The sequence below is a fragment of the Parus major genome, chromosome Z (assembly GCF_001522545.3).
Source record: "Parus major isolate Abel chromosome Z, Parus_major1.1, whole genome shotgun sequence".
In the NCBI taxonomy this organism is placed as follows: Eukaryota; Metazoa; Chordata; class Aves; order Passeriformes; family Paridae; genus Parus; species Parus major.
Window position 1 is genome coordinate 51,245,955 of NC_031799.1, and position 27,711 is coordinate 51,273,665.

Genomic DNA, 27,711 nt, shown 5'->3' on the forward strand with positions numbered 1-27,711 from the left:
TTGAATGTCATAGCAGTTTTATGATTCTGAGAAAAACAAATGCTTAATTTCTTTTCTTGCACATAATCTTTATCATGGCATTTAGGTTCTTTGCTTATTGAACAATAAACTATACCAGTATACGATTTTTATTACAGAAATTTATTTTATTGAGTATATATATGAGAAAGAATTACAAATACTCAAATACTGTGTTCTGATTGCTGTATTTTAAAACAAATGGCTCTGAACAGATGTATTCAGATGGGCCACTAGCCATAACTACAAACACCACCTTTTTAGAAAACAAACTTACCTGCTCCCTGAGGAAAGCCTAAGGCTGGGGCAAACCCAGGAGGTCCTGTATATGACGGAAAGATGGTATTTTGGGTGGCTAGAGAGAACAGACAGATTTTTTTTTTTAAGCAAATTTAAAAAGATTTAGAAAACAAAAGAGATTTCAGCAATCAGAATCAGCTACCAGTGTCGCTATTTTGACTTTATCTATGATTTCAGATGTTTACAAAACTTTTGGGTTAAAACTCAGTGAAATCTAAGATTCTATGTTTTACAGAGGCAATTTTCAGGCAGTTTTGAAGGCAAATATTCTGGTCAGCCTCAACATTCCTGTCTAATTGAAGTCAGAGTAAAATGTAAATTAGAGACGTTTGAATAGGAAAGCACAGAAGAGACTAGTGTTGAACAGTGTGTTCAATGGTTTCTATTCACAAATGGAAATGCATTCTATAAAATTTCTGCAAGTAAATACAGTCAAAGATGTTTTGCAATGATATGATACAACTCCTGAATACTAAGATCAGTATAAGCTAAACAATACAAACTTCTACAACTAATCTGAGGTTCTGAATTTTACTAGCTGCTGAAATGCATAAAGCATATATATTCTACTTTTTAAGGAGATGTACTTTCCCAGTTTGTTTAACTTCATAACTAACCAGTGTTTTTATAGATCCCCTGGAAATCATAAGCACTAACGAGATTTGGAATAGCAACATATGGAGAATCCCAGCATCAAAGATAGCTCAGTGATATCCATACTAGTATGTGGAGTTAAGTGCTGCCCAGGATAGCACACAAAGCTGTTTTACAAGCAGATAGATACAAGATTGAGCTGTGGATTCGTTCATATGTAAGGATGCACAAAATTTTAATTTTTTTTAATGGGGCATGTATAATCAGAAAACACATTCTACAATGTATGGCAATATGTCTGTTTTACTACTCAAGCCTCCATACCACTGACTAAAATAGAGCTACTAGCAAATGGTTATTGATAGGGATAATACATTACCAAAAGAAGTATCTATTATTAATTACAAAAAGAAATGGAACAGACACCACAGATCAAGTATTCACAAATACTACATCACATTACACCTCCTCTTATCTGTGGCAACAAAGTGTCTTTTATATAAAAAACTGAACACATCACACTAAAGCAAGTAAATACATTCTTGAAGTACATGCACTAGTGCATTATACTGACAAGTTCTGGCAATATAGTTACTAATCACTTATTCACAGTCCAAGAATGGTAGTGGAAACATTAATAAAGAAATAGATCAAGAATTTTTATTCTGCCAAATAAGACCTGCATGCTGCACCCTGATACCAAAACCAGGAATGTAAAAAATATCAAACTGAGCTAATGCAGAAAGATCTGGAATTCTTTGTTGCTTATTTTTGGTTTTTTTTAATTCATTCACTTTATGACTCTCAGCCTAGCTTTCTAAACAATCTAATTCATGTATTTCTGTTAATGCTCACTGGATGCAAGAATTCTTTAAATGCAAAATATGAACAAAATATGTTTGTTTATAGTACAGAGCCTCTTCCACAAAAAGCAAAAGAAAGATTAAAGAAAAAAGAGAAGAAAAACAAGTTCCAAGAGTAGTTCAGTTTTGCTATTAAGATAACTTCAAGTGCACAATAAAAAACAAATGTATTATTCTGAAAGTTACCAGTTTGGTCTTATAATTCTACATCAAAACTACATCCACTAGTAATAAGAAGCAGTGGAAGTACTCACATGACTTAGAGCATCTTTTCCTCATATTCTGTAACTAAGCCTCTCAGAACATGCCAATGACAATATGTGCATCTTGTCACCACAGACAGAAAGGCTAGGAAGCACACCTCTCACCATCCATAGCTACTGTATTGGTTTTGCTATTTGTTTGGGGTTTTTTGGCTCCAAAAGCATAGTCATTTCTACCCTACAAGCAAGTGCAGAAATAAACTACTCTAATTGTACTTTTCCCTTCCACTGACATTTCAAATAGTGCAAGTCTAATTCATTAGAATATATTAGACTGGTAACAGCACATTTCTATAATGCTGCATGGCAAATTCCACCATCCTCTGCCCCTGACTGTAATGGCAACTGTCCTTTACATAAAGATCCAAGACCTGCATTTAAGGGGAGCAGTAAAGACAAAAATCAAGAAAGTAGTGAGTGCAACTCACTTTCTTATTCTGATCTAAGCTAACTAACTCAACTATCCAAAAAAATCAAACCAAACCCAGTATTTGCCCTAGCTGCAAATTTTACAAAAAGGTAAAGGAAAATAGGGAATTATTCTCCCACACTTTTTACTCTGCCAATCAACTGGACTTGAACCTACACAACAGCTATGACAGTTTTAGCTATGTATTATTATTAATGGTTGTTACAAGAGAGAGACAAAGATAGCTAAAATCACTCAAATTGTGTATGTTTCTCCAGTGTCACTTCAAGCACAAACCGTTTCCTCTACGACAAAATGTCTTCCAAAATTTAAGAAAATTTCTTAAATTTCTTTTTAGAAGATGAGTACGGACATATATAAATAAGTATAGAATTTTGGATTTTCTTACAGTATTGTTTCTTGCAGCACTCAATTATCCTCAAATATCAACAAATAAGAGCTAATACCTTTAAAACACTTCTTTTCAAGCAGCTTTAGGCAGCCAGTGTTATTCTGATATGCAATATTTACTACATTACCTGGACCAATGATACAATTTCACAGCATTTTAGCAGTATTTTGTAGCTTTTTTACAACACTTTAAATTTGTCCATGAGTATTCCTCATGTTATTGTTTCAGATATTCATTTACCATGTCTTGGACTTCATGCTTTCCAGACAAATTTTACTGGACATAACAAACAAAAATATACACTAAATGTACCCTTCTATGAACCTGATATGAAGCCAGAGCATAAATGCAACATAAAAATTATGATTTCAGTGTGTATTTAGTACTAGAAGTGAAGGTTTCTTACCAAAGGGAGTAGATAAGGACGTTTCTATGGTTCGTTGGCCATCACCAAAAGGAAGGTCAATACGAGTGAAATCTCTACTTTTGTCATTGTTGTACTTCACTGTTAGGTTGGTTAACTTGGAGAAATCAATACGCAGAGTGCAGCACCCACTGTAGATACTATGGCCATCCAGAGACTGAAGAAAAATAATTACATTTTCAGAGATAAATCACATCATGGCAGCCACCACTACAAGTTTATATTATTATTGCAGCTTTCACCACTTGAAGGTGGCCTATAAGAAAGATCAGGACAGATCTTTTAGCAGAGCAGGTTGGTATAGGACAAGGGGTAATGGTTTCAAACTGGGAGGGTTGATTTGGAATAGCTATATAGAAGAAGTATTTTAACAATGACTGTGATGGAACATTGGCACAGGTTGCCCCGAGAAGAGGCTGATGCCCTTTGAACAGGGCTCCAAGCAACCTGATCTAGTTGAAGGTGACCCTGCTCACTCCAGGGGATTGGACTGGATGACCTTTAAAGGTTGTTTCCAATCCAAACCATTCCACCATTATATGAGTTTTCACCTCGTAATTGTATCCAAACAGTAACTCACCTACTGGTATTAAGCCCACTTTTTAAACACCAAATAGACAATTATGCTGCCATTTTGCTAACCTAAACATCCAGTGTAGACTTCTAGTGTAGTACACTAGTAAGTGTTATATCACCTTGTGCCAATTGGACAAACTTCCTATGTTTCTAATTTTACTTCTCCCACTCAACACACAATATCAAATGGTAATAGGAATACTAATTGGGAAATTTTGACTGCATGAACTGATCCTTACATGAGGGACTCTAACAAAGGATCTGAAGCATGAGAACTGTGAGAAGTGCTGGAGGGAGCTAGGGTTGTCTGCCCTGAAGAAAAGGAGGCTCAGGAGAAACCTTATTGCTTTCTACAATTGCCTGAAAGGAAGCTGTAGCAACATAGGGGGTTGGTCCCTTCACCCATGTAACAAGCAGCATGACAAGAGGAAATGGGCTCCAGTTCTGAATGGGGAGTTTAGACTGGATATTATGAAAAACTTCTTCATCAAAAGGGTTATTGGCATTGGAACAGGCAAGTGGCGGAGTCACCATCCCTGGAGGTATTTAAAAAATGTGCAGATGTTGTGCTTCAGGACATGGTTTAGAAATTAACTTGGCAGCATTAGTTTTGTCACTGGACTCCACGACCTAGAGGGTCTTCTCCAATGTAACTCCCCAGACCTGGGCATGACTTGTAGTGAAACAACAAAGCAGACAGATCATGTGCCCAAGAACATCCAGAAGTGGTGCATAATTGTTGTGGGTGGCACCCTGCTGCAGCAAACAGAGGCTCCCATCTGCTGACCTGACCATTGGTCTGAAAAGGTCTCCAGTCTGCCTCTCTCTGACTTGAATCACAGGTGTCATGAAAAGATCGCTAAGGCTTTTCTACACATCTGACTATTCATTACCAACTGCTCCCTTTGTATGAGAACTAAAACTTTTAGTTTACTTGGACTAAACTTGGACTTGGGTGAAGGGGCAGAGGCCTGCTCAGCAATTTCACTGACAACACAAAGCTGGGAGGAGTGGCCCATACCCCAGAGGGCTCTGCAGCTCTTCAGAAGGGCCTCACCAGGCTGGAGAGATGGGCAGAGAGGAACCTTCTGAAATTCAGCAAAGGCAAATGCAGAGCAAAGCCTGGGGCCAAATGCGCTGGAAAGATTCCTGTAAGCTAGGAATCTGTCCTTGTGGCTGAGAAGGCCATGTCATCCTGGGATGCATTACAAAGAGCATTGCCAGCAGGTCAGGGGAAGTGATCCTCTCCTCTACTTAGCTCTGCTGAGGCCACATTTGGAGTGCTGTGTTCAGCTGTAGGCTCGTTAGCCCAAAAAAGACATGGAGCCCTCATGAACTCAATGGGTCCAGTGTTGACCTACAAAGATGATTAAGCAATTGGAGCACCTCTTTCACAAGTAAAAGCTAAGGGAACTGGGCCTGCCCAGCCTTGAGAAGACTGAGAGGGAATATATCAATGATTTTCATTTTGATAGAGTCATGCAGGTCCTGGAGTGATGTGCTATACATTTGTTTGTAGTTGAGTAGATGAAGTGCTGTCCTCTTTATTAAAAAGAGATGTCAAAGTTATTCATGTGCAACAAGAGTATTCGAATGATGAGAAATCACAAGGTTAACAGACAAACACAAAATATTCCTAATGGTTCCCCTGCCACTAAGCAGGGAAAACCACCCAACAAAAAACCAAACAAACAAAATCAAGTTGAATACACTGTACTCACCATTTTGGCATGATATGCATTCGTTGCATCAGCAAATTGGAGCAGAACTTGAAACTGATTGTTCTTGTGGAACATGACAATCTTCAAGACAAAGCCAAATTTAGAGAAAATCTGTTAGGGAAAAAACATGGGCTTTAAGAAGCAGTGAATAATTCATGCACACTAAAAACTAGCATTTAATATTCCAAATAAATTTCTGAAAAATATTTCTGTTGTGAGACCTGAACAAAAATTGTGTCAACTCAAAACTTCATTTCAGATAAAAAAATAATTAAAGAAAGGATACAAAAATGAGAAAGAAGGATAAACATTTCCTTAAACAATTAGCAATGTCTAATCAACTAAGAACAGGGAAGGGGAGTCCAAACACTCATTTGTCCAGTGTCTGCTGATAAATTGTGGATAGTGAATCAAGAGTTGAGATTTCAGAAATGGACTTCACAAGTCATAGAATCACAGACCATTCTGAGTTGGAAGGAATCCACAAGGATCATCAGTCAACCATCAAAATTCCAGCTCTGCACAGGACACCCCAAGAGTCACACCTTATGTCTTAGAGCATTGTCCAAAGGTTTCTGGAACTCTGTCAGGCTTGATGCTGTGATCACTTCTCTGCAGAGCCTGCTCCAGAGCCGGTTTTTCTGGGTGAAAAACCTTTTCCAGTCAGAATTAAATGTCCCTAACTCAGCTTCATGCCATTTCCTCAAGTCCTGTCACTGGTTGCAACACTGATGAGACCAGTACCTGCTCCTCCCACTTCCCCTCTGAGGAAGCTGTAACTGCAATGAGGTCTCCCTCAGTCTCCTCCAGGCTTAATAGACCAGGTGATGTCAGCCACTCCCCATAAGGCTTTCCCTGCAGACCTTGAGCACTGCTGACTCATATTCAACTTGCCATTGACCAGGATGTGCAGGTCCGTTCCACAGTGCTGCTCTCCAGCCTCCTATTCTCAAGGTCATACACATTCCCCTTCCTGGTTCCAAGCTAGTTTAAAGCTCAGACAATAAGCCCCACTAGCTCCTACACTAGAACACTTTTCCCCCTCTGCATCACATCAAGTGTCAGTGGAACAGCTGCAGAATAGACTATCCCATGGCCAAAAACCTTAAAATTTATTCAAAAACACCACGGAGCCACCTGCTGACCTGATGTATCTGTCTATTTCTATCAATATTACTCATTGTTACTGGAAGTCAGCTGAAATGGGAACTGCAAACTGCATTTTAAGGTATCCACCTTTATGTTCTGTATGTAAGACAAATTCTGCAAATCTCTTGAACAAAAATACAACTTAAATAGTTGATGTGCTTATTAAGACCCACTGCCTAAACAAGAAAACAAAGAGGAAAGAAGCAGGATAAAGACCTAGATTTGAACCTAAGCCTATACTTCATAATCAAATGGTACTTAATCAATTGCAAATATAAGCATTGCAGAAATACTTTTAAAAGCTGAATTTAAATATACATACATTCAGAATGGGAGTGTGCATTACATGAAGCTGTCTATACAAAAGCAAAGCCACAAAGAGTGACAACAAAATTAAAGGTAGGACATATGTAGGAAAAAGGAGTCCAAACTGACAGTCAAAGAGGAAAGGTGAGTTTCAGAAATAGTATTTGTTTTCAAACAAACTGTTAAGAATCAATGCAAAGTCAGGAAAACAGAAAACCCTGAGAAACACTAAACCTGCAATGGAAAGAATGGCCATATATAAGTATAAGCATCTCTTGCCAGCCTCATAGGCCTAGAATCAACAGTACAAGACTCATGTCCCAACTCTTTGTACCCAGTTTTTCCATCTCTCAGAATCAAGATTTTAATGCTGAAATCATCATTTAGCCATAGAAAACAGAACAGAAACCTTTTCCCAGCAATTTAAAATTAGTCTTTGAGTTCCTGTTCATAAAGCAATTCCTCTTAAGAAATGCCTAATTACAGTTTCTCATCATATGCTTTTCCACGTTTATCCAGAAAACTTAGTACTTTTTTAACATAATGACATTTAATGTACTCCTTCCTGTTTGATTTTAAACCTAAACACACCGTATATATCAATTTTGTTACTGCAAAGATAACACTGAATTTTCAGCTTCTTATGATAAATATTTTAAGGTGAATTATGGTAAAAAAAAATCATTTCTTGACAAGAAAGACAACTTACAAAATACAATCCAAGTATGGGATGACAGCTTGCCTACTAATGTTCCAGAAGATGCTATACTTGTTAATGAAAATACTCATTTCCATTAACCTTACCACACAAAGTAAAATTTAGATTTTAGCTATTGGGGACAACATGATGCTTAAATTAGAGGAGGTTGTCCCCTATTAAGAACCTCAAATAAGATCCCTTTTCAAATATTGATAAATTTTCAAGACATACTGGAAAAGTAGTTGAGTGAGAATAATTCTAACACTGAAAATACAGTCGTGCTGCACTGAAAGTAAATTAATATAGATTTCCTCTTTGCTGTTGCATTCTTAGAAAAGTACAGCTCCCATAACCACAGGAGCTTGTTCTGAGGTTATTCTGAATGAAATTATAATAACAATCTTAAGCAACTGACATAGTATTTGCACAGGTTCAGTAATGAGTTAGCAACACTCAGAGACATATACAAAGGTTTAGATCAGGCAAATTGCTACATCCCAGTGACAACTAATCTGTACAGTATCATGGTGAGGAGATACAGAAGAACAGAAAATTTCAGGAGGTAAGAGGAAAAACAGAGTGTTGCTATAAACAACTATTATTGAGATCTTAGCAGAGCAGGAAAAGACTCTTTCAGGAATGCAGGTTCCTACAAAATCACCCCAGTAATTCTAAATAGTATTATTTAAGAAACTCATATGTGGGGCATGGTTTTTACTGCAGAAATTACTACTAATTACAAAAGCTTCAAGTATGAAAAACTTTGCAATATTTGTAAAATAGCAACAAATATTTTGGATGCAAAGAAGTGGTCTCAAAATTATTATTTTTTAATTTAGAGCTTTCAAGAGCATAGCCCAAACACCTAGCAGAAGTTACAGTAATGTCTTTCATAACTACAGCTTACCATTATTCTAAGCTTTCAGAGGCAGTCAAATGCCATTCTGAAGATGAACAATCAAAAATATTTGTCCTAGCAATTTGCATATTACATCACTTGCACAGAGCTATAAAAGTGAATATAAAACCCTAAATATAAAGCAAACTACAAAGATTACTCAGCAGAAAGTGCTAAAATATGGATTCACAAGTTCATAACATTCAATATTTCATTAGCTCATCATGAAAGCAGAATTAACAGTTCAAGTTTATTGCTGCTTCCACTGCAAGGAACTAAATGAGACAACATGAAAATCTACGTACTGAAGCCCTCAATCTAAATTTCATTTACATAGAACTATTTCAAATCTAGATCCCTGAATTCAGCAAAATTATTTTAAAGAGGTAGTCCTCACTCAGAAGATTCAGGAACCACAGACACTTAGGAGAACAAATTAATGGATTTACAGTAGCAACACTGGAACTGATTGTGTGGGTTTTTTTTAAGCAATCCTCATTACCTGATACAGGATGTCTAAAGTGACAGGGTAAAAAACATTTTCAACAACGATTCGAAGAACAGAACCATGACTCGGAAGGACCCCACCTTCAGCAGCAAGAGCACTTGTGATACCCAGGTTTCCATGCTGCACAGCATTCACACCTTGCAATGCAGCTTGAGATCTCTGAAATTAAGTCATAGCAGAGAGCACAATTATTTTACATACAAATTATTCATACTAAAACAAAGTCCTCCTAAATGAAAAGGACAGAAAACACAAAATACCATAAACCTTAAAAAAAACATGCTTCCTTGATATTATTGATTAAAATCCCACAATAATAAATAAATCATAACTCTTACTTTCCATGCTCCTCCAACTAGTAGGTGTAATTCACATAACTGCAGGGTTTTTTTGTTAAACTGCTACTATTTTCTAACGTCCTAAAGACACAATTTTTCTTTGATTCATTAAGCTATTGTAATTCTAGACATTTTTCCAGCAATATTATTGATGACAACATTGTAATTTTGCGATAGATTAACAACCAGTCAGCATACCAAAAACTATTTGCTTTGCTTTACTAGGATTTAATTCTCTTCGGGTTTGATGGGGATAAGCTTAAAGGTGCACATCCTACTCTTCTTTCAGAGGAAAGCCATCAACCACAAAAATAGGTTCAAATCTCACTCCTCAAACTAGACTTCTGTGACACAAGTCTCTTAACTTGGGCTTTTACCAAAAAAGATCTTCATACCTCCTTTGAGTAGCAGAACTGTGGAGAGACCTGAAATCATGTCTCAGCTACACTATTTCTTTGGAAGATAGATTAAACAGGGCACATGGCACATATATTACCTAGTTTCAGAAAAATATATACCTGCAAAATAATCTGTACTTCATATCTCAGCCTAGGGACAGTAATAGTATTCAGCTGCTCTAATAGGGTCTCTTTAAAATTTAGATACAACTCAAACATAAGTGCCAAACAGCTTATTTTTAAAAGTTGACAATCTTATTATAGAAGAAAGCAAGTGCCACGTATCAAGTTGGAAATACTCAGAAAGAGACCCAAGGAGTCTTATTTTCAAATATACATGTACCTTTCCTGAGGCTGTTATGCAAACCACATCCTTAAAACAAAAATCATGTTATTTATTTTGTTTTGCAAACAACACACTGATTCAGCAATCTTAGATGAGGAAAGAGACAAATAATATTTACCAGACTGACAAGCTTGCAAGACTTCAGTGACTTTTGTGTCAGCACAAATGAATGATTTATGCCCAAATCACTACTGTCAATATTCTTACAGGAAAAAAAAAAATCATGATACATCACAGTATGTAACTTACATATCTAAATGGGAGGTCAAGTGAAATTCATCCAGGAATCCACAATCCATCATTAACCCCTTGGGTACTTGGGTACTCTGCTTTGCAGTGACTGGACCCCAGCTTTATGACACATTTTAGCCTTTCAAATCACCCCACAGTTCACTTAACTGGACTGTATCAGTTCATCTATTGGGATATTACTGGAAACAACACTGCAAGTCTTGCCAAAGTCAAGATAAACAATATCCTCTTGTCTCACCTACCAATCCAGTCATCTCACCATAAAAGGCCATCACATTGATTAGACATTACGTCCTTTTAAAAACCTTTGCTTGACTATGACTAACCACTTTCTTCTCCTTAGAATGCAGATAGTTTCCAAAATGCGTTGCTCCACTCCTTACCCAGGGACCAAAGTAAGGTTGATCAAAGAGTGGTTCCCCAGATCTTTTTTCTGATCTTCCTTGTTATCCTTCCTTAAGATAGGAGAAGAAAGGATTTTCTTTTTTCTCGGCCTCAGCAACTTTTTCCAACTACCATGACATTTTCAAGATTGTACACTGGCATTACAACGACAACAATCTGCTCCCTCAGCATTCAAAATTGTATTTCACTAGGGCCATAGACTTTTTGTTTATCCAATTAGTTTAAATGTTCTCTAATATGATTCTTCTCTACTTCCTTCATCATGACTTTTCTACTGCTCTCAAATGCTTGATAATACCAAGGGCAAGTCTTAAACACTACAGGCTGCCAAGAAGGCGCTCAGTAATTCATCAGCCTTTTCCATCTCTTTTGTCCCTGCCCCATTCAGCAGCAGGCCTACATATTTTAAAAATAATAATAATCTTATTTCTACTGCTCATACAATTCAAGGAACCAAATTTGCTGCTTTTCACATCTCTCATCAGAGACAACTCCACATGGCCTTTAACTTTCCTAACATATCCCTGCATGTTCAGATAATGCTCTATAATCCTCCTGGGTACCTGTTCATGATTCCAACTTTTCTGTCTCTTTTATGTTTAAGCTCAGTCAGGAGCTTCTTGCTCATACAAGCAGTCCTCCTGCCACCTTCACTTGGTTTCATGATCATGATGAACTACTTTTGAACTTGAACTCCTCCACGGTAATTTTAGAGATACTGAGAAGTCCCTGTCTGTAAGAAGTTACTGAAATTATATATATTATATATATATATATATATATCAGAATTTGTCTGCTGGCATAGAGAAGAGTAGCCTGTTTATTTACTAGTGCTGTGGTTTAACCTTGGTATGCAGCAAAGTGCCACACAACTGCTCAGTCACTTTCCCTTAGCACAATGAGAGAGAGAATTGGAAGAGCGGATGTGAGAAAACTCATGTGGTTCAGTCACAGACAGTTGAACAGACAATGCAAGTACAGCAAAACAAGGTGTTTAAACACCTTCCCCATTGACAGAGAGGTGTTTAAACATTTCCAAGAAAGTAGGAACTTCATCAAGTGTAACAATTACTTGGAAAGAAAAAGGCCACAATTCTAAACATCCCTCATTCTTTGTCCTTCCGCCAGCTTTCAGTGCTGAGCCCAACACCATACGGCATGGGACATCCCTTGGGTCAGTTGCAATCAACTGTCCTAGCTGAAACCCTTCCCATCTTCTTCCATCTCACTGGCAGGGCAACGTAAGAAGCAGAAGATATTAATACTTTGTGTCACAAGATTAATAGTTTCTGTCTCAAGCTGCTATATGGAAAATTAACTCTGCCCTAGTAAAAAAACAGTACACAACTCACACAGTTATATCCTATAAAATGGAAATACTGTACTTACAGCCTGATGATGTTGATTGTTAGTCCGAAGTTCCTTGTAATTGGAATACTGAATATAAACTGTCTGATTGTGGAGATGAGGTGGGGCAGGAGTGTAGTAGTTCACCATAGAAACAGCAGCATCTACAGAAGCCATTTCCAAAAATGCCTGCAACCAATACACAGCTGATTTCAATGCTGGTTTTGTTAATAAGATAGAAAAAAACATCATTTTTTCCCAATTCCACTCTCACTAGAAAAAGATTATGTGAAAGTACAATACTGATTTGCTCAGCATTAGAATGCATTTGTGTTTGCATACTTTATTCAAATCGTGGGTTTTCTTAGAAAGTTTGACATTGTAAGTACACTGTGTCATTTAAAAAGAGATGGGGTAAGTATGACATATAGGAAAGCAATGCTGCTGAAAGAACCACACTGCTAATCAATTTTTTAAACTACTGAAACCAAGCACTATTACCTAGATAACTGATATGCATACTGATAGAAAAAGTTGGGACAGAACATTAAACATCCATCAGTTTATGCATTGTATTGATACTGCTCAGTGCTCAAGACAATTTTTTGAGTGAATGCTTATTATTTTTAGGATTTCTGTGTTTCTTCATGACACAAACTACTCTTCCACATCTAGTAAGATTAAACAGACGTCAAAAAATTAGCATGCATGTTAGTAACTTAAGCAGGCAGGCTCTTTGAAGACATATGTCATCAATAGTGACAATGCAGTGATTTATCATCTATATGTTCTCCTTTAAAGTGGCAATAACAGTTAGCAATATTATTAACAAATTTCTAGTTCATTATTTAATCCAAAAGCAAATTAAAATTTTAAAATAAATTTCAAAACATCCTTTCACATTTAAAAATATAAAAATGTCCTGCTTTCAATTAAATATTTAGACATTGTTGCAATCATTTCACTCAAGCACAAGATCAAAATTATCAAAACATGAACCACATCTTCAGTCTTGCTCTTGTTATTGAAACATTGAAAACTACATACCTGTCCTTTTCCTCGTAGCATCAAGAGATTGGTTACTTTGCCAAAAGGGAGACCTAATGAAACAACTTCTGCTCCAGTAACACCACTTGGAATTTGACGAATATGAAGGACACGCGAAGGGGAACATGGCGATTTGTTTCCTTTACTCTTCTTCTTCTCATTATCTTAAATATTTTAGGGAGGGAGACAGACAAGCATACAAGACAAACTCATTGCACAGTGTAAATATCAGAACCTAAAGGAGATAAACTGATGCCTCAGCAATGACATTGACTTAAGTATAGTTCTTTGAACCTTAAGAAACGATATTTCACATCTAACAAAGACACAGTGTAAGAAGACATCATCAACTATTCCAAATCTTGATAGCAAGGGAAGGGTAGGATATGTTTGGCTTTGCTTTGGACTTGCTTGTTTATTTTCTGGAGATTTGGTTTTGGTTTTCTGTTGTTTTGGTTTTTTTAGAGGGAGGCCAGTAACTTCTCCCCAAATGCCTACATAAGATATTTATAAAATGTTAGTTGCACAGAAGAGGGGAAAGACATAATCGAGAGGTAATACATTAATTTTCCTTTTATTACCAACTTATCTTTCTGTGATTGAATTGCTAACTAAAGGTTTGGGGTTTGTTTTTACTTCATTAAAGAAAGCCTGCTGTTCCAAATGATTTTAAGTTTTAAAAAGTCTTTGAAAAAGACAGCATGAAATCCATGCAAACTCTTAAGTCTCCCATGTTGACACACTGCCAGAGTGTTTTGTTTTTTTTAACATCTGCCTATTTGGATCCTGTAAGTGACTGGTAAGTGACCAATGACTGCATTTAAAGAATATTACTCAATATCCTTGAGTACTTTTAAGCAGAACACCACATCTGGAACAAGCATTTTGTTCTAGAAGCAGTTGCAATGGAGGCAAGAGAGACAGCTTCAATACCTAATGTGTTGCATCCAGCCTTCCAAGGAGAAACACAAAAGATTGGGAAGAAATTTCTGTATGAGTTTTGTAAGAAGTTTCAGATTTTGGTATAGATTTCTTATACAAACTGAGAACTGGTTCAAGCAAGTTATTCAGCATAAGGATGTTTACAGAGGGTCTTTTTACTAAAAGCCTGCATAATTTCAAGCTGGATGATCAAAGCCCTAACCATACCATATTTAACAATTCTCCCACTTGCAAAACTGAGAGGTCTGCTATGCATTGATTTTTCCATCAAGAAATTTTTCATGGCTTCATGTGCTCATATGCATTCTGAAAAATGTGAACTTTAAGACAAACATGACCATATTAAATACGTATTGGTACCAAGCCACAACAGGACATATTACTAGTAAGCTCTAACAACCTATTTTGTTACTTTTCAGGTTCAAAATGGACAAGAGGTCCCTCACTTATACTAAGTCAAAGAATGCTTGAATAAAGAAAGCAGGAAATGAAGCCTACTATGAATTTTGCCTTTCGTTTAATATGAAAGACTCTCGAAGAAGCAGTATCTTCTGGGTTCTGACACATTGTCAGAGGTGACAAAATGGAGCTAATTGGCAAACTGTTGAAGTGCTTCTTTTCTTGCAAAACTTTAGGTACATCTCAAACACAAAACTTCATAGTTTTTTAAACCATACTTATTTCTTCAGCTGTGGTTTGATACTAGTTTTGATGCAGAGTGATAACCATCTGTATCTTCCAGCATCTAAATTTCAAAATTGATTTAACAATTCTTTAAAGCATGCCAAAGGTGATCACCGTCCTGTATTGTACACTCAATTGAGTAGAAGTAAAAATGCTTTCAGACAGACCAAAAGAAGCCTTATGAACAAAGTGAAAATTGGTTCCTGATGTACAAAGGGAAGTTCATTACAATCGCAATTCATGACTGGTACAAATGTATTCCCTGAGTAGCCTGAGGTAGAGAGGTACACATTTTAGATATGTTACCCACCAGACCAAAAAAACCCCAAAACCCCAAACATAACAATAAACTGCTGCAGCTGAAGCAGCTGTATTAGGTAAAACAATGCCTTTCAATAGCAATTACATTAGATTTTAGATTTATATGGTTATTAATGCTAGTAATATATCCCAGAAACCTCTATAGCATTTAGACCCCTAGGATCCACTGTGAAGGATCAGTCATTGCAGTGTTAATTAATAATATATATTTCAGGTCTTACACTGCTGAGCTATAAGATAATGTTATTTCAAGCCAAGCAAAAATATTTGGACATCACATTGAATTAATCAGCAGCAGTATATTGTATATACATGTCAGCAACCTGACATGTGTAGGTCAAAGAAATCAAAAAGAAAAATCTTCAAGTTAGCTCCTCACGCTCTTCATTCTTTGCCACTGAAAATATAGCAAGTCTTAGACACTTACCAAAAGATGATGTGCTCTGTCCTTTGCCCTGATATAAAATAAACTATTAGGAAACCAGTGCTGACAGGCAATTGTCCATGTCATGATTTAGTTAATTTATTTGACATAAAGTTAATTCATGCAACCACTGGTCATTAACACTCCATGTACACCTAATGCTGGAAGTATTACCAACAAAAGCAGTAGCCAGCTTTCTCTCAACTTATTGTCTGATCTAAAACTAGAGGTAAACACACACTTAGTGAATCTTCCTCAATACACACACACACAACAAAGGGGGGGGGAAAAAAAAAAAGCACAAAAAGAACACTTGAAGAACTTTGATTTCTTTTTTTAATGTATACCTGTAGTTGGAGTAGAATTGCTCATGGTAAAAGGTCTGTTACTGACACCAGAAGAAGCTTGTCAGGACCACACTAAGAAATAAAAGACAACATTACTAGTAAAAGCTGTTACAGAGGAAGGTAATATGAAAGTGCAACAACTCCCTTTACTTATTCTTCCCAAGAACACCCCCTTCCTATATACATTACCCACAACTTCCAGGAACTTATTTTTCTGGGAAAAAAATGCTAACAACATAACTTTTCCCCATGTCTCAACAAATTAGCAAATTCAGCTGTGTTACACTTCATATTTAAATCTATCCCACCACAGTTCACTTTTAAAAAAAGCAAGAATAACAAATGCTTAAGAAACTAAATGAGCTGGCTGCAGACTCTGGGTCTGCAATACAACATTACTTTCACAATGCACAGCCACACAGGTAAAGTCTGCATTTACAACAGGACACAAGGGACCTCAATCAAAACTAATTTGAGACATATTTAAACATACCCATGGTACATTTTAAAAAACACAAACAAACTGGTTTTCAGTACCTTTTTTTAAAATACATATGACTTACCATTAAATTCTTAGGACAAAGATCGAAGTATTTGCTTTAGGAGTGTTAATAATCTGAGGCTCTAACTACTGAAAAGCATTTGTGTATTAAAGGTCCTTCATTCAAAAAATCAGCATCTAGCTCCAGTTACATCTGTTTTCTCATCAAGACTGCTGTAATACTCCAACCAAGTATCAGCTTCAAAACACTGAAACAATGTACCACAACACTGCCAAAAGGCAGTTAAGTTTCCTGAAACTTTCACCACACTCTTTTGCTATAAAATAATTTTAATGAAAAATAGAAACTAAGGGAGTGATTCTACAAGATGGAATAAGTTGATCCAAAAAGCTTCTCATTACTTTAGTGGAAAGAGAACTTCCCATTTTCCTTGGTCCAATATTCCCACATGCACATGAACTGTTTATTTTGCATCAAGTCTAGTGCCCAAGAGTTTTCCTATGAGATTAATCAATTCTTCAGCCTGCTAGCATTCTAAACTGAGTTAGATTAGTTATTCAGCTGAAAGAGAGGCTGAGAAGTGGCAGGATCCGATGCAAAGAAGGGGTAAAGATAATCCATCATGCTTGGCTCGCATTGGCTGCAAAGACACTGCTCAGAGTACTGGCTTATGTGGGGTCTGTGCTTAAAGGAGCAATTAGGTTCTCTTCATCCTTGTTAATCATGTGTTCCTGCTGCTTCCCTAGTGTGGGAAAGTCATTCACAACAGAAGACTGACTAGGCTAGGGTGCTTAAAAACCTTTTCAGCCAAATTTAGCTGCTCATGAAAGAGCACAGGTGTTAGTGTGGGATGGAAGAAAACATGAGTGTGTTCATTCCTCTCTGGCAACAGTAGACTTATTTTTAACCATGAAACTGCATCTTAACAGTATATTTAAATACAACATCTAATTGTGGCAAACAGCAAAATCATTTTTACATTACAAGAACTAAAAAATATAAACCCTGAATTTTAAAGAAATCTCAATTAAATGGTTACTAGATGTCATGCACACCACACTGTACTTGCACAGATACTAGAAGGTAATTAACATGCAATACTGATATTAATTTTCTCCTATTAGCAGTACATTGAGTAAACTGGCACACAGGTATTTCACCTAAAGATCATATTTTGATTGTAAAATGTTTATTAAACAAAAGCTGTATGTGCAGATGTAGTAGAAGGTATTAATGATCCTTTATTACACCAAACCTTCCTTTCATATACTGAAGAAAAACTGCTACTGATGTAACTCCTGTTGTAGAGGCTTTCATTTGGTTTTTAAATTAGCATTTATTCAACAGAAGAAATCTCTGCTTATTTCCAGAAGGCTGTGAAAAAAAATGTGGTGTATTACCATGTCCAACATGTATTCTTACAATTTCATATTAAATTTTATATACACTGGTATTAAAAAAAAAAAAAAGAAGAATCTCAGACATTTTCAGATGAAAACATTTTCCAACCTCTTCCATTTTTAGCACACACACAGAGAAACACAATTCAGATGGCTGCAGTGACCTGTGTCACAACTCTGTGTAACTGGCCTGTATCTCTAAAACAAAAGCTGTAGCTCATTTCAGCACACAATGAACTGCTGCTTCACCATGGTGAACCAAATCAGCTCCAACAGGAGAAAAATGAAACCAAAATTACCACCTTCATCCATGACATGGACCTGTACTTAAAAGTGACACATTCTGTCACTGTATCCTAAAACAGTTTCCTAGATTTTGCTGTTACACTGACAACTATTAACCCACTGCAGCAGTTAATAGTTGGTTTAATAAAAGATCAACAAAGCTTTGGGATTCTTGCAATACAGGGAACCATCATAATTTCAAACTGTCTTCATATCTTCAACCTAATACAAGGAGTATTTTTTAATTGATATACTTTTAACTATGTTTGCATTAAAAACAGAACAAAACAAGCATTAAATCAAGACACTGTAGAATAATTGGCCTGGCCTAGGCTTGTTAACTCTTAAGCCCTGGCTACAAAACTTAGTTTCTTATAGAAAGATTTAAAATCTTACCTGAAGATTTTGGCTATACTTTTTGTTATTATCTGAATGCTCCAATGAAACACTACTCCAATTTTTAACTTTTTGTATCAATACTAAGTTATATACACACCCATACAATTACAGCACGTTTATTAACTATAGCATGCCCCTTGGAAGGACGTAGTTTATGAAAACTGCTAGGAATGCCACTGTTTTTGCAGGTGGCTAACCCAAGTATTTCTCAAGCACAAGAATACTAAAAAGGTGCTTTTCATCTTCTCCATATTTAGCCAGCTTATAAATGATAAGCCTTCTCAGTCACTGACTGAAAGCAGAAACAAAGCAAATGCAAAAACATTCTAGAAGATTGCAAAGATAAATTGACACCATGGCAGTTGTGCAAGTTGAAGTACAAAATGTGTATGTTTGAGATATTCTGGATTACTGAAAAAGACAACATTTACTTCTTCAGTGTTTTCACAAATCTGCTCATATAGAATACACGAAGAAATTACAATATTTTTCTGTACAGACGGTTTGTTAAATCACTTTCTTCCCCACATAGAGGTGAAAGAGATAATTTTTAATACTTTGCAACTTTGCAAGTATTTAATGTGGTGACAAAGATCTGCTCTTGTAAACAGGTTTGCGAGGCCTTTGAGTTTGCAAGGCCCTTGGTACTGCAAAAGTCCACACAAGAGGGTAATGTGCCCTAGATAATGTCTTACAGGATTCTGAATGAATCTTTCTACGGAGGCTAGTTTCCCACTGGTTACTTCTTAGTTATCCACTATTTAAGTCCAGCTGAAAAACAGTCAAAAGAGCAGCCAAATGCTGCTTATAAGGATACCTTCACATCCTTCCTTGTCCAGCTCATGGACACTTGACAAGCACTTTGAGACAGAAGCTCACACTGCCCTTGTGCCCTCATACCCATTTCAGTTTTCACAGCACAGCTGTGTGGGGTAAGACAGCTGCTTAACCTCAGCAAGCTGCTCGCACCAGTTCTCTGTGAGGCCACACTGTGAAGTGAACAGGGAGGCAAGCCAAATAATCATGCTGCCTAACCCTTCCCTGATAAAAAACACTTCTTCCAGCACAAAGTCTATCTGACAGAAAGTAGCACCTGCCTTCTGTGTGCCAGGATTATACCAATTTCATAGTGAAAATTCCTTCTTTCAGACTGTGGTAAAGAAGGTACATGGAATTGTTCAGAGCAAGGACAGCTACCAAACCAAGGCCGCAACATCCTCCTGTATTCCTGCATTCATTCCAAACACATTAATCATCTCCTAACATCTTAAGCCTCCTTTTTTTATGCCATAAGACTTTCCACCTCTCCTACTTCAAGGCAGCATTTTTGCATTTTTTGGGGATTATTACTTGGTGATGGGTAAAGCAAGAGCAATGGAACAGCTACTGCTTGATTAAGTTTATTCTTTCCTTGTAGTAATGAGTAAGAACTAGAAACCAGTTACTTAGGAAGCTTAGCTTGATCCTCAACTTTTCTTTAAAAACAGGTTAACATCTATAGCACGGAATGAACAGTCCAAGAAGAGGCCACCACAAAGTGTGGCACTCAGTGACAGATTAATGAAACAAAGTATTCTTCTGTACCTACCAGATCAATTTTCCTGACTAAACACAGCATATTACATAACTAACTACAGCAACAGGTGCCTGTACTGAAACTACTCTAGCTCTTCAATGATATTTAAAATTCTGATATAATTTATACTAATGACTCTGCAATTCCAGGATAAAACCCGCTGCATTCATAGCACATGAATGCTTTATCTGAAAGTAACTGAAAGTCAGCAACTCAGTCACAAAGGTTTTTAAAACCTTTATGAATCACCTATAGTTGGAAACAGAAGGGTAAGTCTACTACTGCAAAATCCTTCTTTAGAACATGTCCATGTGTAAAAACTATGGCAGGTGTAGCGTTACTTCTGGAATCACTGAATCCTAGAAACAATCTTTTAATTTTTAAAAAAATCCTGTAAGACCCTTATTACTCTCCCCTCAGCTTTCAACTGCACTATTTTCTTCCTTTTTTTTTTTCTTCTAGAAGTCACAAATTCTCCAGTACAGTTTAATTAATTAGAAATGAGATAGTTCCAGAGAAACTTATATTTGTATTGATGATTTTCCTAGGATTTGGCTAGTCATCTTCTTGCTGTTATTTTTTAAAGTCAAAAATAAGGAAGAATATTATCACAGGTTTCATTATGAAAAAAGATCATGGGCAATTTTAAGGAGAAATAATTCTTTCAAAAAGGACCTCTCTCAATGCACGTAAATTAAACCTGCACATTTTTCCACAGGATTCTACACAGCAAAACAAACTAATTACTTGAAATTTGCCCCAAAAGGGCAAATTTCAAAACATGACAATTTCAAGCTATTCCAGTGACTAACCATTGTTATATTTAAACTAATTTTTCTACTGCATACTTTATTAATTTTTATGGAATCTGACTGTGAAAACAAAAGCTAAGGGTCATGAGAAGAGTGAAAATTTCCATTATCTTCTACGTCTGCTGCATGTCTCTAGTTAATTGCTATATTCCTTTACTCTTTCTTCCTCTTTCATGTTTGCAAAGGGGATGCAGCTCCTACTTCCAAAATGGGGATTTAATGTGAAGTACAATGCTGTTGGCGCCAAAAATAAAGATTTCAAAGAAAGCGGAGCCAAACTACGGGAAATTTCAAAACCATGTACTTGTATTAAAAATAAACTGACCCTACATAGATAAAGCCTACCATTTCAGTAAGTTGAAGACGAAGGAAATGATAGGCAATGATCATAACTCAATAAATCACATAGCTGGCCTCCTTTCTTCTGCTATGAAGACACTCCCCCAAACACAGGCTCAGGCTGCTGATTGCCAGTCACCCTAGAAGCACTGTCTTAGCACTGATAGCTGTGCTTCTGTAGGCTTGAATGCTCACGGGCTCTGCCAGCAACACAGCTTGCTCCACTGCATCTGCTGTCAACTACTGAAGCTCCCTCCTGTCCTGGTAACAAGTAACTGGTAACTGCACACTTTCAAAGAGTTATGTAATAGTAATTAAAATGCTCAAGAGAAAAACATTACATACTTTGCATTTTTGCTAGATACAGGGCAAGAAGATAGGGAAATAACATTTGCCTCTTGAAAGATGCAAAATATGCAAAAGCAACCTTGAGTGTGTGATTATCAAGAGCTGTAAAATTAAAACTGACAATTCGTTTTCTAATGAATATAAAATTTTCATTCTTAAAGACAGAAATATCTCTACTCAGTGTGAAGGCTTTAAGCTCATCCAAAAGGACAGTAAGGCATATACCACCTTGAATATTCCAGAGATCAAGCAGGCATCATAACACAGAGACAGAGCTTTCTTTGAAACTGTCATCAAAGATGACTGCTTTCCTTTCTGATATCATCATACGTGATATAATTTCCAATAGTATAAATACAAACTTTTCTGAAAACAAAGATTGATACCTATGCTTCCTAGCTAGCTTATGCCTTAAATATGTGAAGATTAGGTTTTCCTCAGGGCTTAACACAGTTTTTTACTTATATATCTTTTTCAAGTTATCAATAGAACAGTCAACACAATCCTTACTAAAAGTTTTCATTCTATTTCTTAGTAAGCAAATGAATATGGGAACATATCTCTAAATAAACACTATACAGAATGAAGTACTGTGTAGATGAAGGTGCTTGGCTTCAAATTTAAGGGATTTATACCTTAAAATCACAAATGTATCTATACAATGCCACACTGGGTTTTGCATCGTTTTATACTTTACCATGAAGCAAAGTGTTTTGGCCAGCCATATAAAGTACCATAAGTGGACAATCTGGTTTTGTTTTTTTTTAAAGGTTAAAATCCAGAAAGTAAAGCTGAAAGAAACAGAACAACACCATGACACTAATGCCCAACAATATTGTAACAACAAAATCCAGGGGGGGTTTTAACAAAAGAACTAGTGTGTGTGAAAGGCTATAAAAGAGATTCTTCCGTTTAAATAAATTGCTAAGAGATCTGTATCAACACTTATACTATATAATAACACATATAAAAAATTTTGAAAAAAGAAAGAAAAATGAAAAAAAGATTGAAAGATGTTAGCAAATTATGCAAAGGTAAAACGGGTTAAAGGAAGAAAGAAAAACACTGTGATAAAAGTAAAAATGTGATGAACTGTGGATTATTTTCTTTCCCCCTGCAAAGGAAATAGTTAAACTTGCACAGCATGAAGAAAGAGAAAGAAAACAACTAGCTGGATTACAATACCAATCAAAATTTCTGCAAAGCTGCTATCTGAAGCATCCCTTTTGGCATTCATTTTTTACTCTAGTTCCTTCTGAAAACAGAAAAATTCCAGGATACAGTGTTTATCAGCTGCTCTACCTTGCAGGATAAAAGACATCTACTTTTGTTACTTTGATTCCTACTGTTTGGCAGAACTAAATATACGCAGATCAGTTTAAGAAAATAATATTGGGGGGCGGAAACTAACTTCTCGTATGCCCAAAAAGCATCACAGATTCATAGGAAGCTACTAAAAAGTTGTGACTCTTAAGTGATCAATCATTTAACTTAAAAGCATGAAACTGCTTTACTAATTTATCAATTTTCAAAGCCTTACAAATAGTTTTAAAAAAAAATCTTTCCAGTCTCAACTTAACTGTGACACTCTAAAGACACATGTTCTTGACTGTATGATTTTTGACTACTGAATTTTCTGCTTCACAATTAAAGATCTCATCCAAAAGAGAGTAATTTTAATTCTTTTTTAAAAGGAAAATTCACATGCACATACAATCGTTTAAATCTAGGACTAAAAGCTCTAAAAATTTCACACTTAAAGTAGAGAGGTTGGAAAGTAATAAAAGTGTTTTTGATTATGTGTATCACCTATGAATTGAATAAGCTCTTGTTCTAGCAGGTGAAAGATTTGCCTCAAGATCAACAACAGATTCAATATTTCTATTTACAAGTTGAATTTTTATTTACTCCTTAATACTTTATAGGAGAGTAGTGTTGTATGTAAGGGAAATACAGTCATACCGATGAACCCCACAGTTTTTGCCCTTTCTGTCTCATGAGTATTTGGTTTCCTCTCTGCTTCCTTAGCAAAGTTTCTTATCAGTTTCTCACGCTAAGAAATTCTCTCATGCAGTGGTCTGTGTTTCTCAGGCCCACCTCCACTTCATCTTTTGGAAAAATTAGCAATAAACTAGCCCCTGTAAAGATGCTTTAGATGAAAGCTTCCATGTTAATACACTTGTTGCATAAATGAGGGAAAAGTCATAATCTTAGCCTTTTGGCAGACTCAGGATGTAGCACAGCATCAATAAACCCCTATTTTTGTTTATGTTCTCCCCCATATTCAGAAAACATGTATCTTTTGTGGAAATGAATGGTTCATCTTTTCCATACACTTGGACAAGTTCTTCTCCTTGCTCATTTCTTCACCTAAATACGACATAAGTCACACATGAACTTTTCCCTTCAGTTTTACTTCAGTGATATATCCTCCAATAGTCTTCATTTCTTCCACCTCTCAATGGAACACACCAGTTAGTTGGTAAAAAAAATTACTTTTCCCTGATTGAATATATTGTGATTTAACAGTAAAACATACAACCAGCTATGCAAGAAACATGACTTTGAGAAGAATACAACTCCCGAATTTTATCAATAATTAAATCCATGCACCCTGTTAATTCTCTGTGCTTTACAAAATATGGTTATTAAACAAGTTACCACCTTTGGAAAGTCTACAGTTTTAAACTTGACTGTTTGGTTGAAAATTTTATGACCAACACTTTTCAGTCTAGGACAGTTCAAATCTAGTCTTTGGATTGCTTTTAGAACCCTGGATCCTGCTGAGACATTGCTTTTGGTGTGTGTTCTGAGTTGCTCTCCTTATATTTTAAGGTACACACTGAAATGGCAACCAGTAACATGAGAAATAGCTTCTCTGAGAGAACATAACATCCTTCACAACAAGCTACACTACACTTGCTAGAGACATGCACTAAAAATACCCATTTTCTACAGAAAATAGATAAATCCTATATGTCCAAAATAAAATTCACAAAAATAAAATATTTCTAAGGAATTCTAATGTTGTTACTTAAGGATTTTACACCAAAGACTGCATTTATCATCCAACCCTTAGCCCTACAGAGAGCAACCATACCAAAAACAAGTTATATAGAGCAGAAGCTACAAAGGAACAGTACAGACAGAGTGACCTTCTTATTTACATAGAAGTCTCATTATTGTACATACACATAAATATACACACATACAGTTGAAACTTATTTTATGCGATGGCAAGACAAAAATTAGCATGAGCAAACTGATTTCCCTACAGACAGTATGTTATGGAACATTGCAGGAAAGATTCAGCAATGAAGAATTATTTTCAAGTTACTGTCACACTTTTAAAGCACTAATTGTACTTCCATACATTTTAGAAAACCATTGTGTATTTATGAGCAGATTTGTACACAGTAGAAGAAAACGATATAGCAAGAAAATCTTCTACGACAGAATTTCAACCTAATGACAATTAAGAGAGCTCAGCTTCTCTACCACATCTTATTACACAGAAAAAAAAGTTTCTAGCACTGCAAGAAATCAAATGAAAAACGAGCATATCACCTGCTTTTGAGTTTTAGAAGTTTTCTCCACAGAAACTAAGTTTTGCACTGCAGCTTCCACCATATCCAAGGTCATAAACTGTGCACCGAATTACTCCAACATTGATTGTGTTTTGGGAAAGGACAGATAACTGAGATGAAGGGGAAGGAACAGACATGAGTAGAGTTGTTTTCACGATAACACAAGACCAGAACAAACAGTTTGTCTGTACACGTGAAGCAAGAAAGACAAATCAGAGATTAGAAAATAGAAACAGATGAACTGACAAATCAAAAGAGTAAGAAAATTAATTCAGTATCATGTGTAATAAAATGAGGAAGTGAACCAGCAAAAAACCTATAGAAATGGAAAAAAAAAAATAGAGAAACAAAATCCTAATTAATTCCTGAGCACAATCAGGAAGATAAAGGCCTAAATACAGCAAGAGGGATTAAATGTAATTTATTAATTGAACTATGTCACCTCTTAATGTTACAAGTCAATAAAATACTTGGATTATGTATTCTTTTCATTTTTAGTGGTCTTTGGGATCACTGCACCATCATGCATTTCATACTGACTGCCAAACAATATTTGTTCTTAGCCTAGAAAACACTATGGTTAAAAGCCTGAAGACATAGAGAATCATAGAATCATTTAGGTTTTAAAAGACCTTTAAGATAGGAGTCTGTATCTCAAAGTGTTGAAGAATAATTTACACATTCAAATAGAGCCCTTGAAGTATGTTATCACTCTGGACATGTGCAAAAATGTGCCTTGAATTCTTGCTTTAAAAATGTTCATTGTCTTTTCCAAAATAGTGCAGTCTAGGAACTACCTAGTAAGCTGGATCAAAAGCTGGAGAAATACTCTAAAATTTTGTTACATCCTTCTCATGTACTTCAGCTGTAGCTACCATGCAACCTACATACAAGGAAAAGGTTACCATTCCCCAGTTCTGCCATATAGTCTGGTCCCACCCAAAGCAGACAACATGTTAAGATTTGATTTCTGCCTATATGTGAACTGGTTTTGGATCATCCTTATTCCCATGATTAATGCAATCCTCCTTCCAAGATAACAGTATTGTCTCATTTAAATGGTAAGATCTTAAGAGAGAGCGCTGAGCCCACCATCCACTTGTGCGCTTGTGCGAAGCATGCACACTTTCACACAGTGTACACATGCAAACACAATTCTGATTCCTTTGCTTCTACTACTCACTGTGCAGAAAGAATGATTTATCTTCTCCTTGACTTCAAATGCCATTGCAATACACCATGTCTTTTAATGAGTAAGAATGGCACCAAGTTAAATTACTAGTAGTTCAGTGTGATTAAGAAAGTTAATTGCAGAGGTAATGGTTGGTTTATTGAATCATATGAGCATTCATTCCACTGGCTTTCACAAGAAGTTCAGGGTGTGGTTTCCTGGTCATTTTAAGCTGATCTATGGCTGCAGTGAGCAAAGGTAGTCATGTCATTCCTCACCATTCTATTTTCACAGCTCTCACTGCAGTGACTAACAACTGCAAGGCAGCACGGTACCAGAATAATTTATTTTACCATGCATTTCACATATGACAGTTGCTACACTATGAGGGAGGTGCAGAAATGCACTGTTGAGGATGGTGCTGCTCTTTTGGCAGCAGACCTGAGTTTGAACAACTTCAGCCAGAGGGAAACAGCAAGAGCAAGGAAGAGTGGTATCAACAGGAGCAGTCAAAATCTTTTTTTCACCTACCCACTCTGCAAAGTGTGTCAAAAATGCTGCCTCTAACGCCAATGTAAAACTCACGTCCACAGACCTGAAGAAATAGGCACAATTTTCACATGCTGAAATGAGAAAAGAAAAAGGAAAAAAGGTCTCTTAAATATACTCTTTAGTTAAAAATATACAGCACCAAATGAAACTAACAGTACAAAATATATACAATGGTCAAAAGCAGGAAAACCAAAAGCAAGAGTGCAATTACATGCAACAGTTAACGGGTGCAAAAGAATTAAGAACTGTACCTTGAAACAGCAGCTGCAGGCCTAATTTTATAATATAACTATAATATAACTCTCATCCTCATGTTTTGATACAAGATTTCATTTAATCACAATATCCTTTAGAAGCTAACAAACACACACTTGTGCTTATCACTTAACACAGGATTAGTTCAGCAGAAAACCTGATAAATACTCCCTGATAGAACCCAAATCAACTGCTTATCTCCCCAGACAGGGTACACAAAGCAGATTAATTTTCTTGACTAAAGATTAAATCAAATGAACAGCAATTTGACAGCTGCTAGGGAAACTAGGAGATTTATTTATATTTCTCTATTTTCATGTTTCTGATTGTGATAGATGATTTCCATTTCTGATTATATCAGATAGTAGTAGTAAAGAAGATTGGGGAGTGAACTTCATTCATACTAGGCTATACAACATGTTTTCCACAAGCACATAACTCAAAGTGGGTTAAAAACAGGTATTTATAAAGCAAGGACAGGAAAAGGTAAAC

General features: G+C 36.2%; 1 protein-coding gene and 1 long non-coding RNA gene across 5 annotated transcripts in view; one reads left to right on the forward strand and one right to left on the reverse strand.

Annotated features, from left to right (window-relative positions):
- The window catches only part of LOC107216054, a 39,086-nt gene extending 23,994 nt beyond the window's left edge, over positions 1-15,092 (forward strand). Inside the window, exon 3 of the long non-coding RNA XR_001525367.2 lies at positions 14,636-15,092. This is a non-coding gene — a long non-coding RNA (uncharacterized LOC107216054). The remainder of the gene's footprint in view (positions 1-14,635) is intronic.
- The window catches only part of PTBP3 (polypyrimidine tract binding protein 3), a 45,078-nt gene that overhangs the window by 14,202 nt on the left and 3,165 nt on the right, over positions 1-27,711 (reverse strand). For 2 of the 4 annotated variants that reach the window (XM_015652507.3, XM_015652508.2), the window contains exons 2-9: positions 26,944-27,035; positions 15,993-16,064; positions 13,275-13,438; positions 12,270-12,416; positions 9,136-9,300; positions 5,581-5,691; positions 3,266-3,440; positions 296-373 (exon numbers count right to left, since the gene is read on the reverse strand). In XM_015652507.3, the coding sequence (XP_015507993.1) occupies positions 296-373; positions 3,266-3,440; positions 5,581-5,691; positions 9,136-9,300; positions 12,270-12,416; positions 13,275-13,438; positions 15,993-16,017 (865 nt within the window). In that variant the 5' untranslated portion in view covers positions 16,018-16,064; positions 26,944-27,035. Of the gene's footprint in view, positions 1-295; positions 374-3,265; positions 3,441-5,580; positions 5,692-9,135; positions 9,301-12,269; positions 12,417-13,274; positions 13,439-15,648; positions 15,677-15,992; positions 16,065-25,221; positions 25,352-26,943; positions 27,036-27,711 lie in introns of those variants that run through there. The other 2 variants (XM_015652509.2, XM_015652510.3) reach the window with 2 other exon arrangements.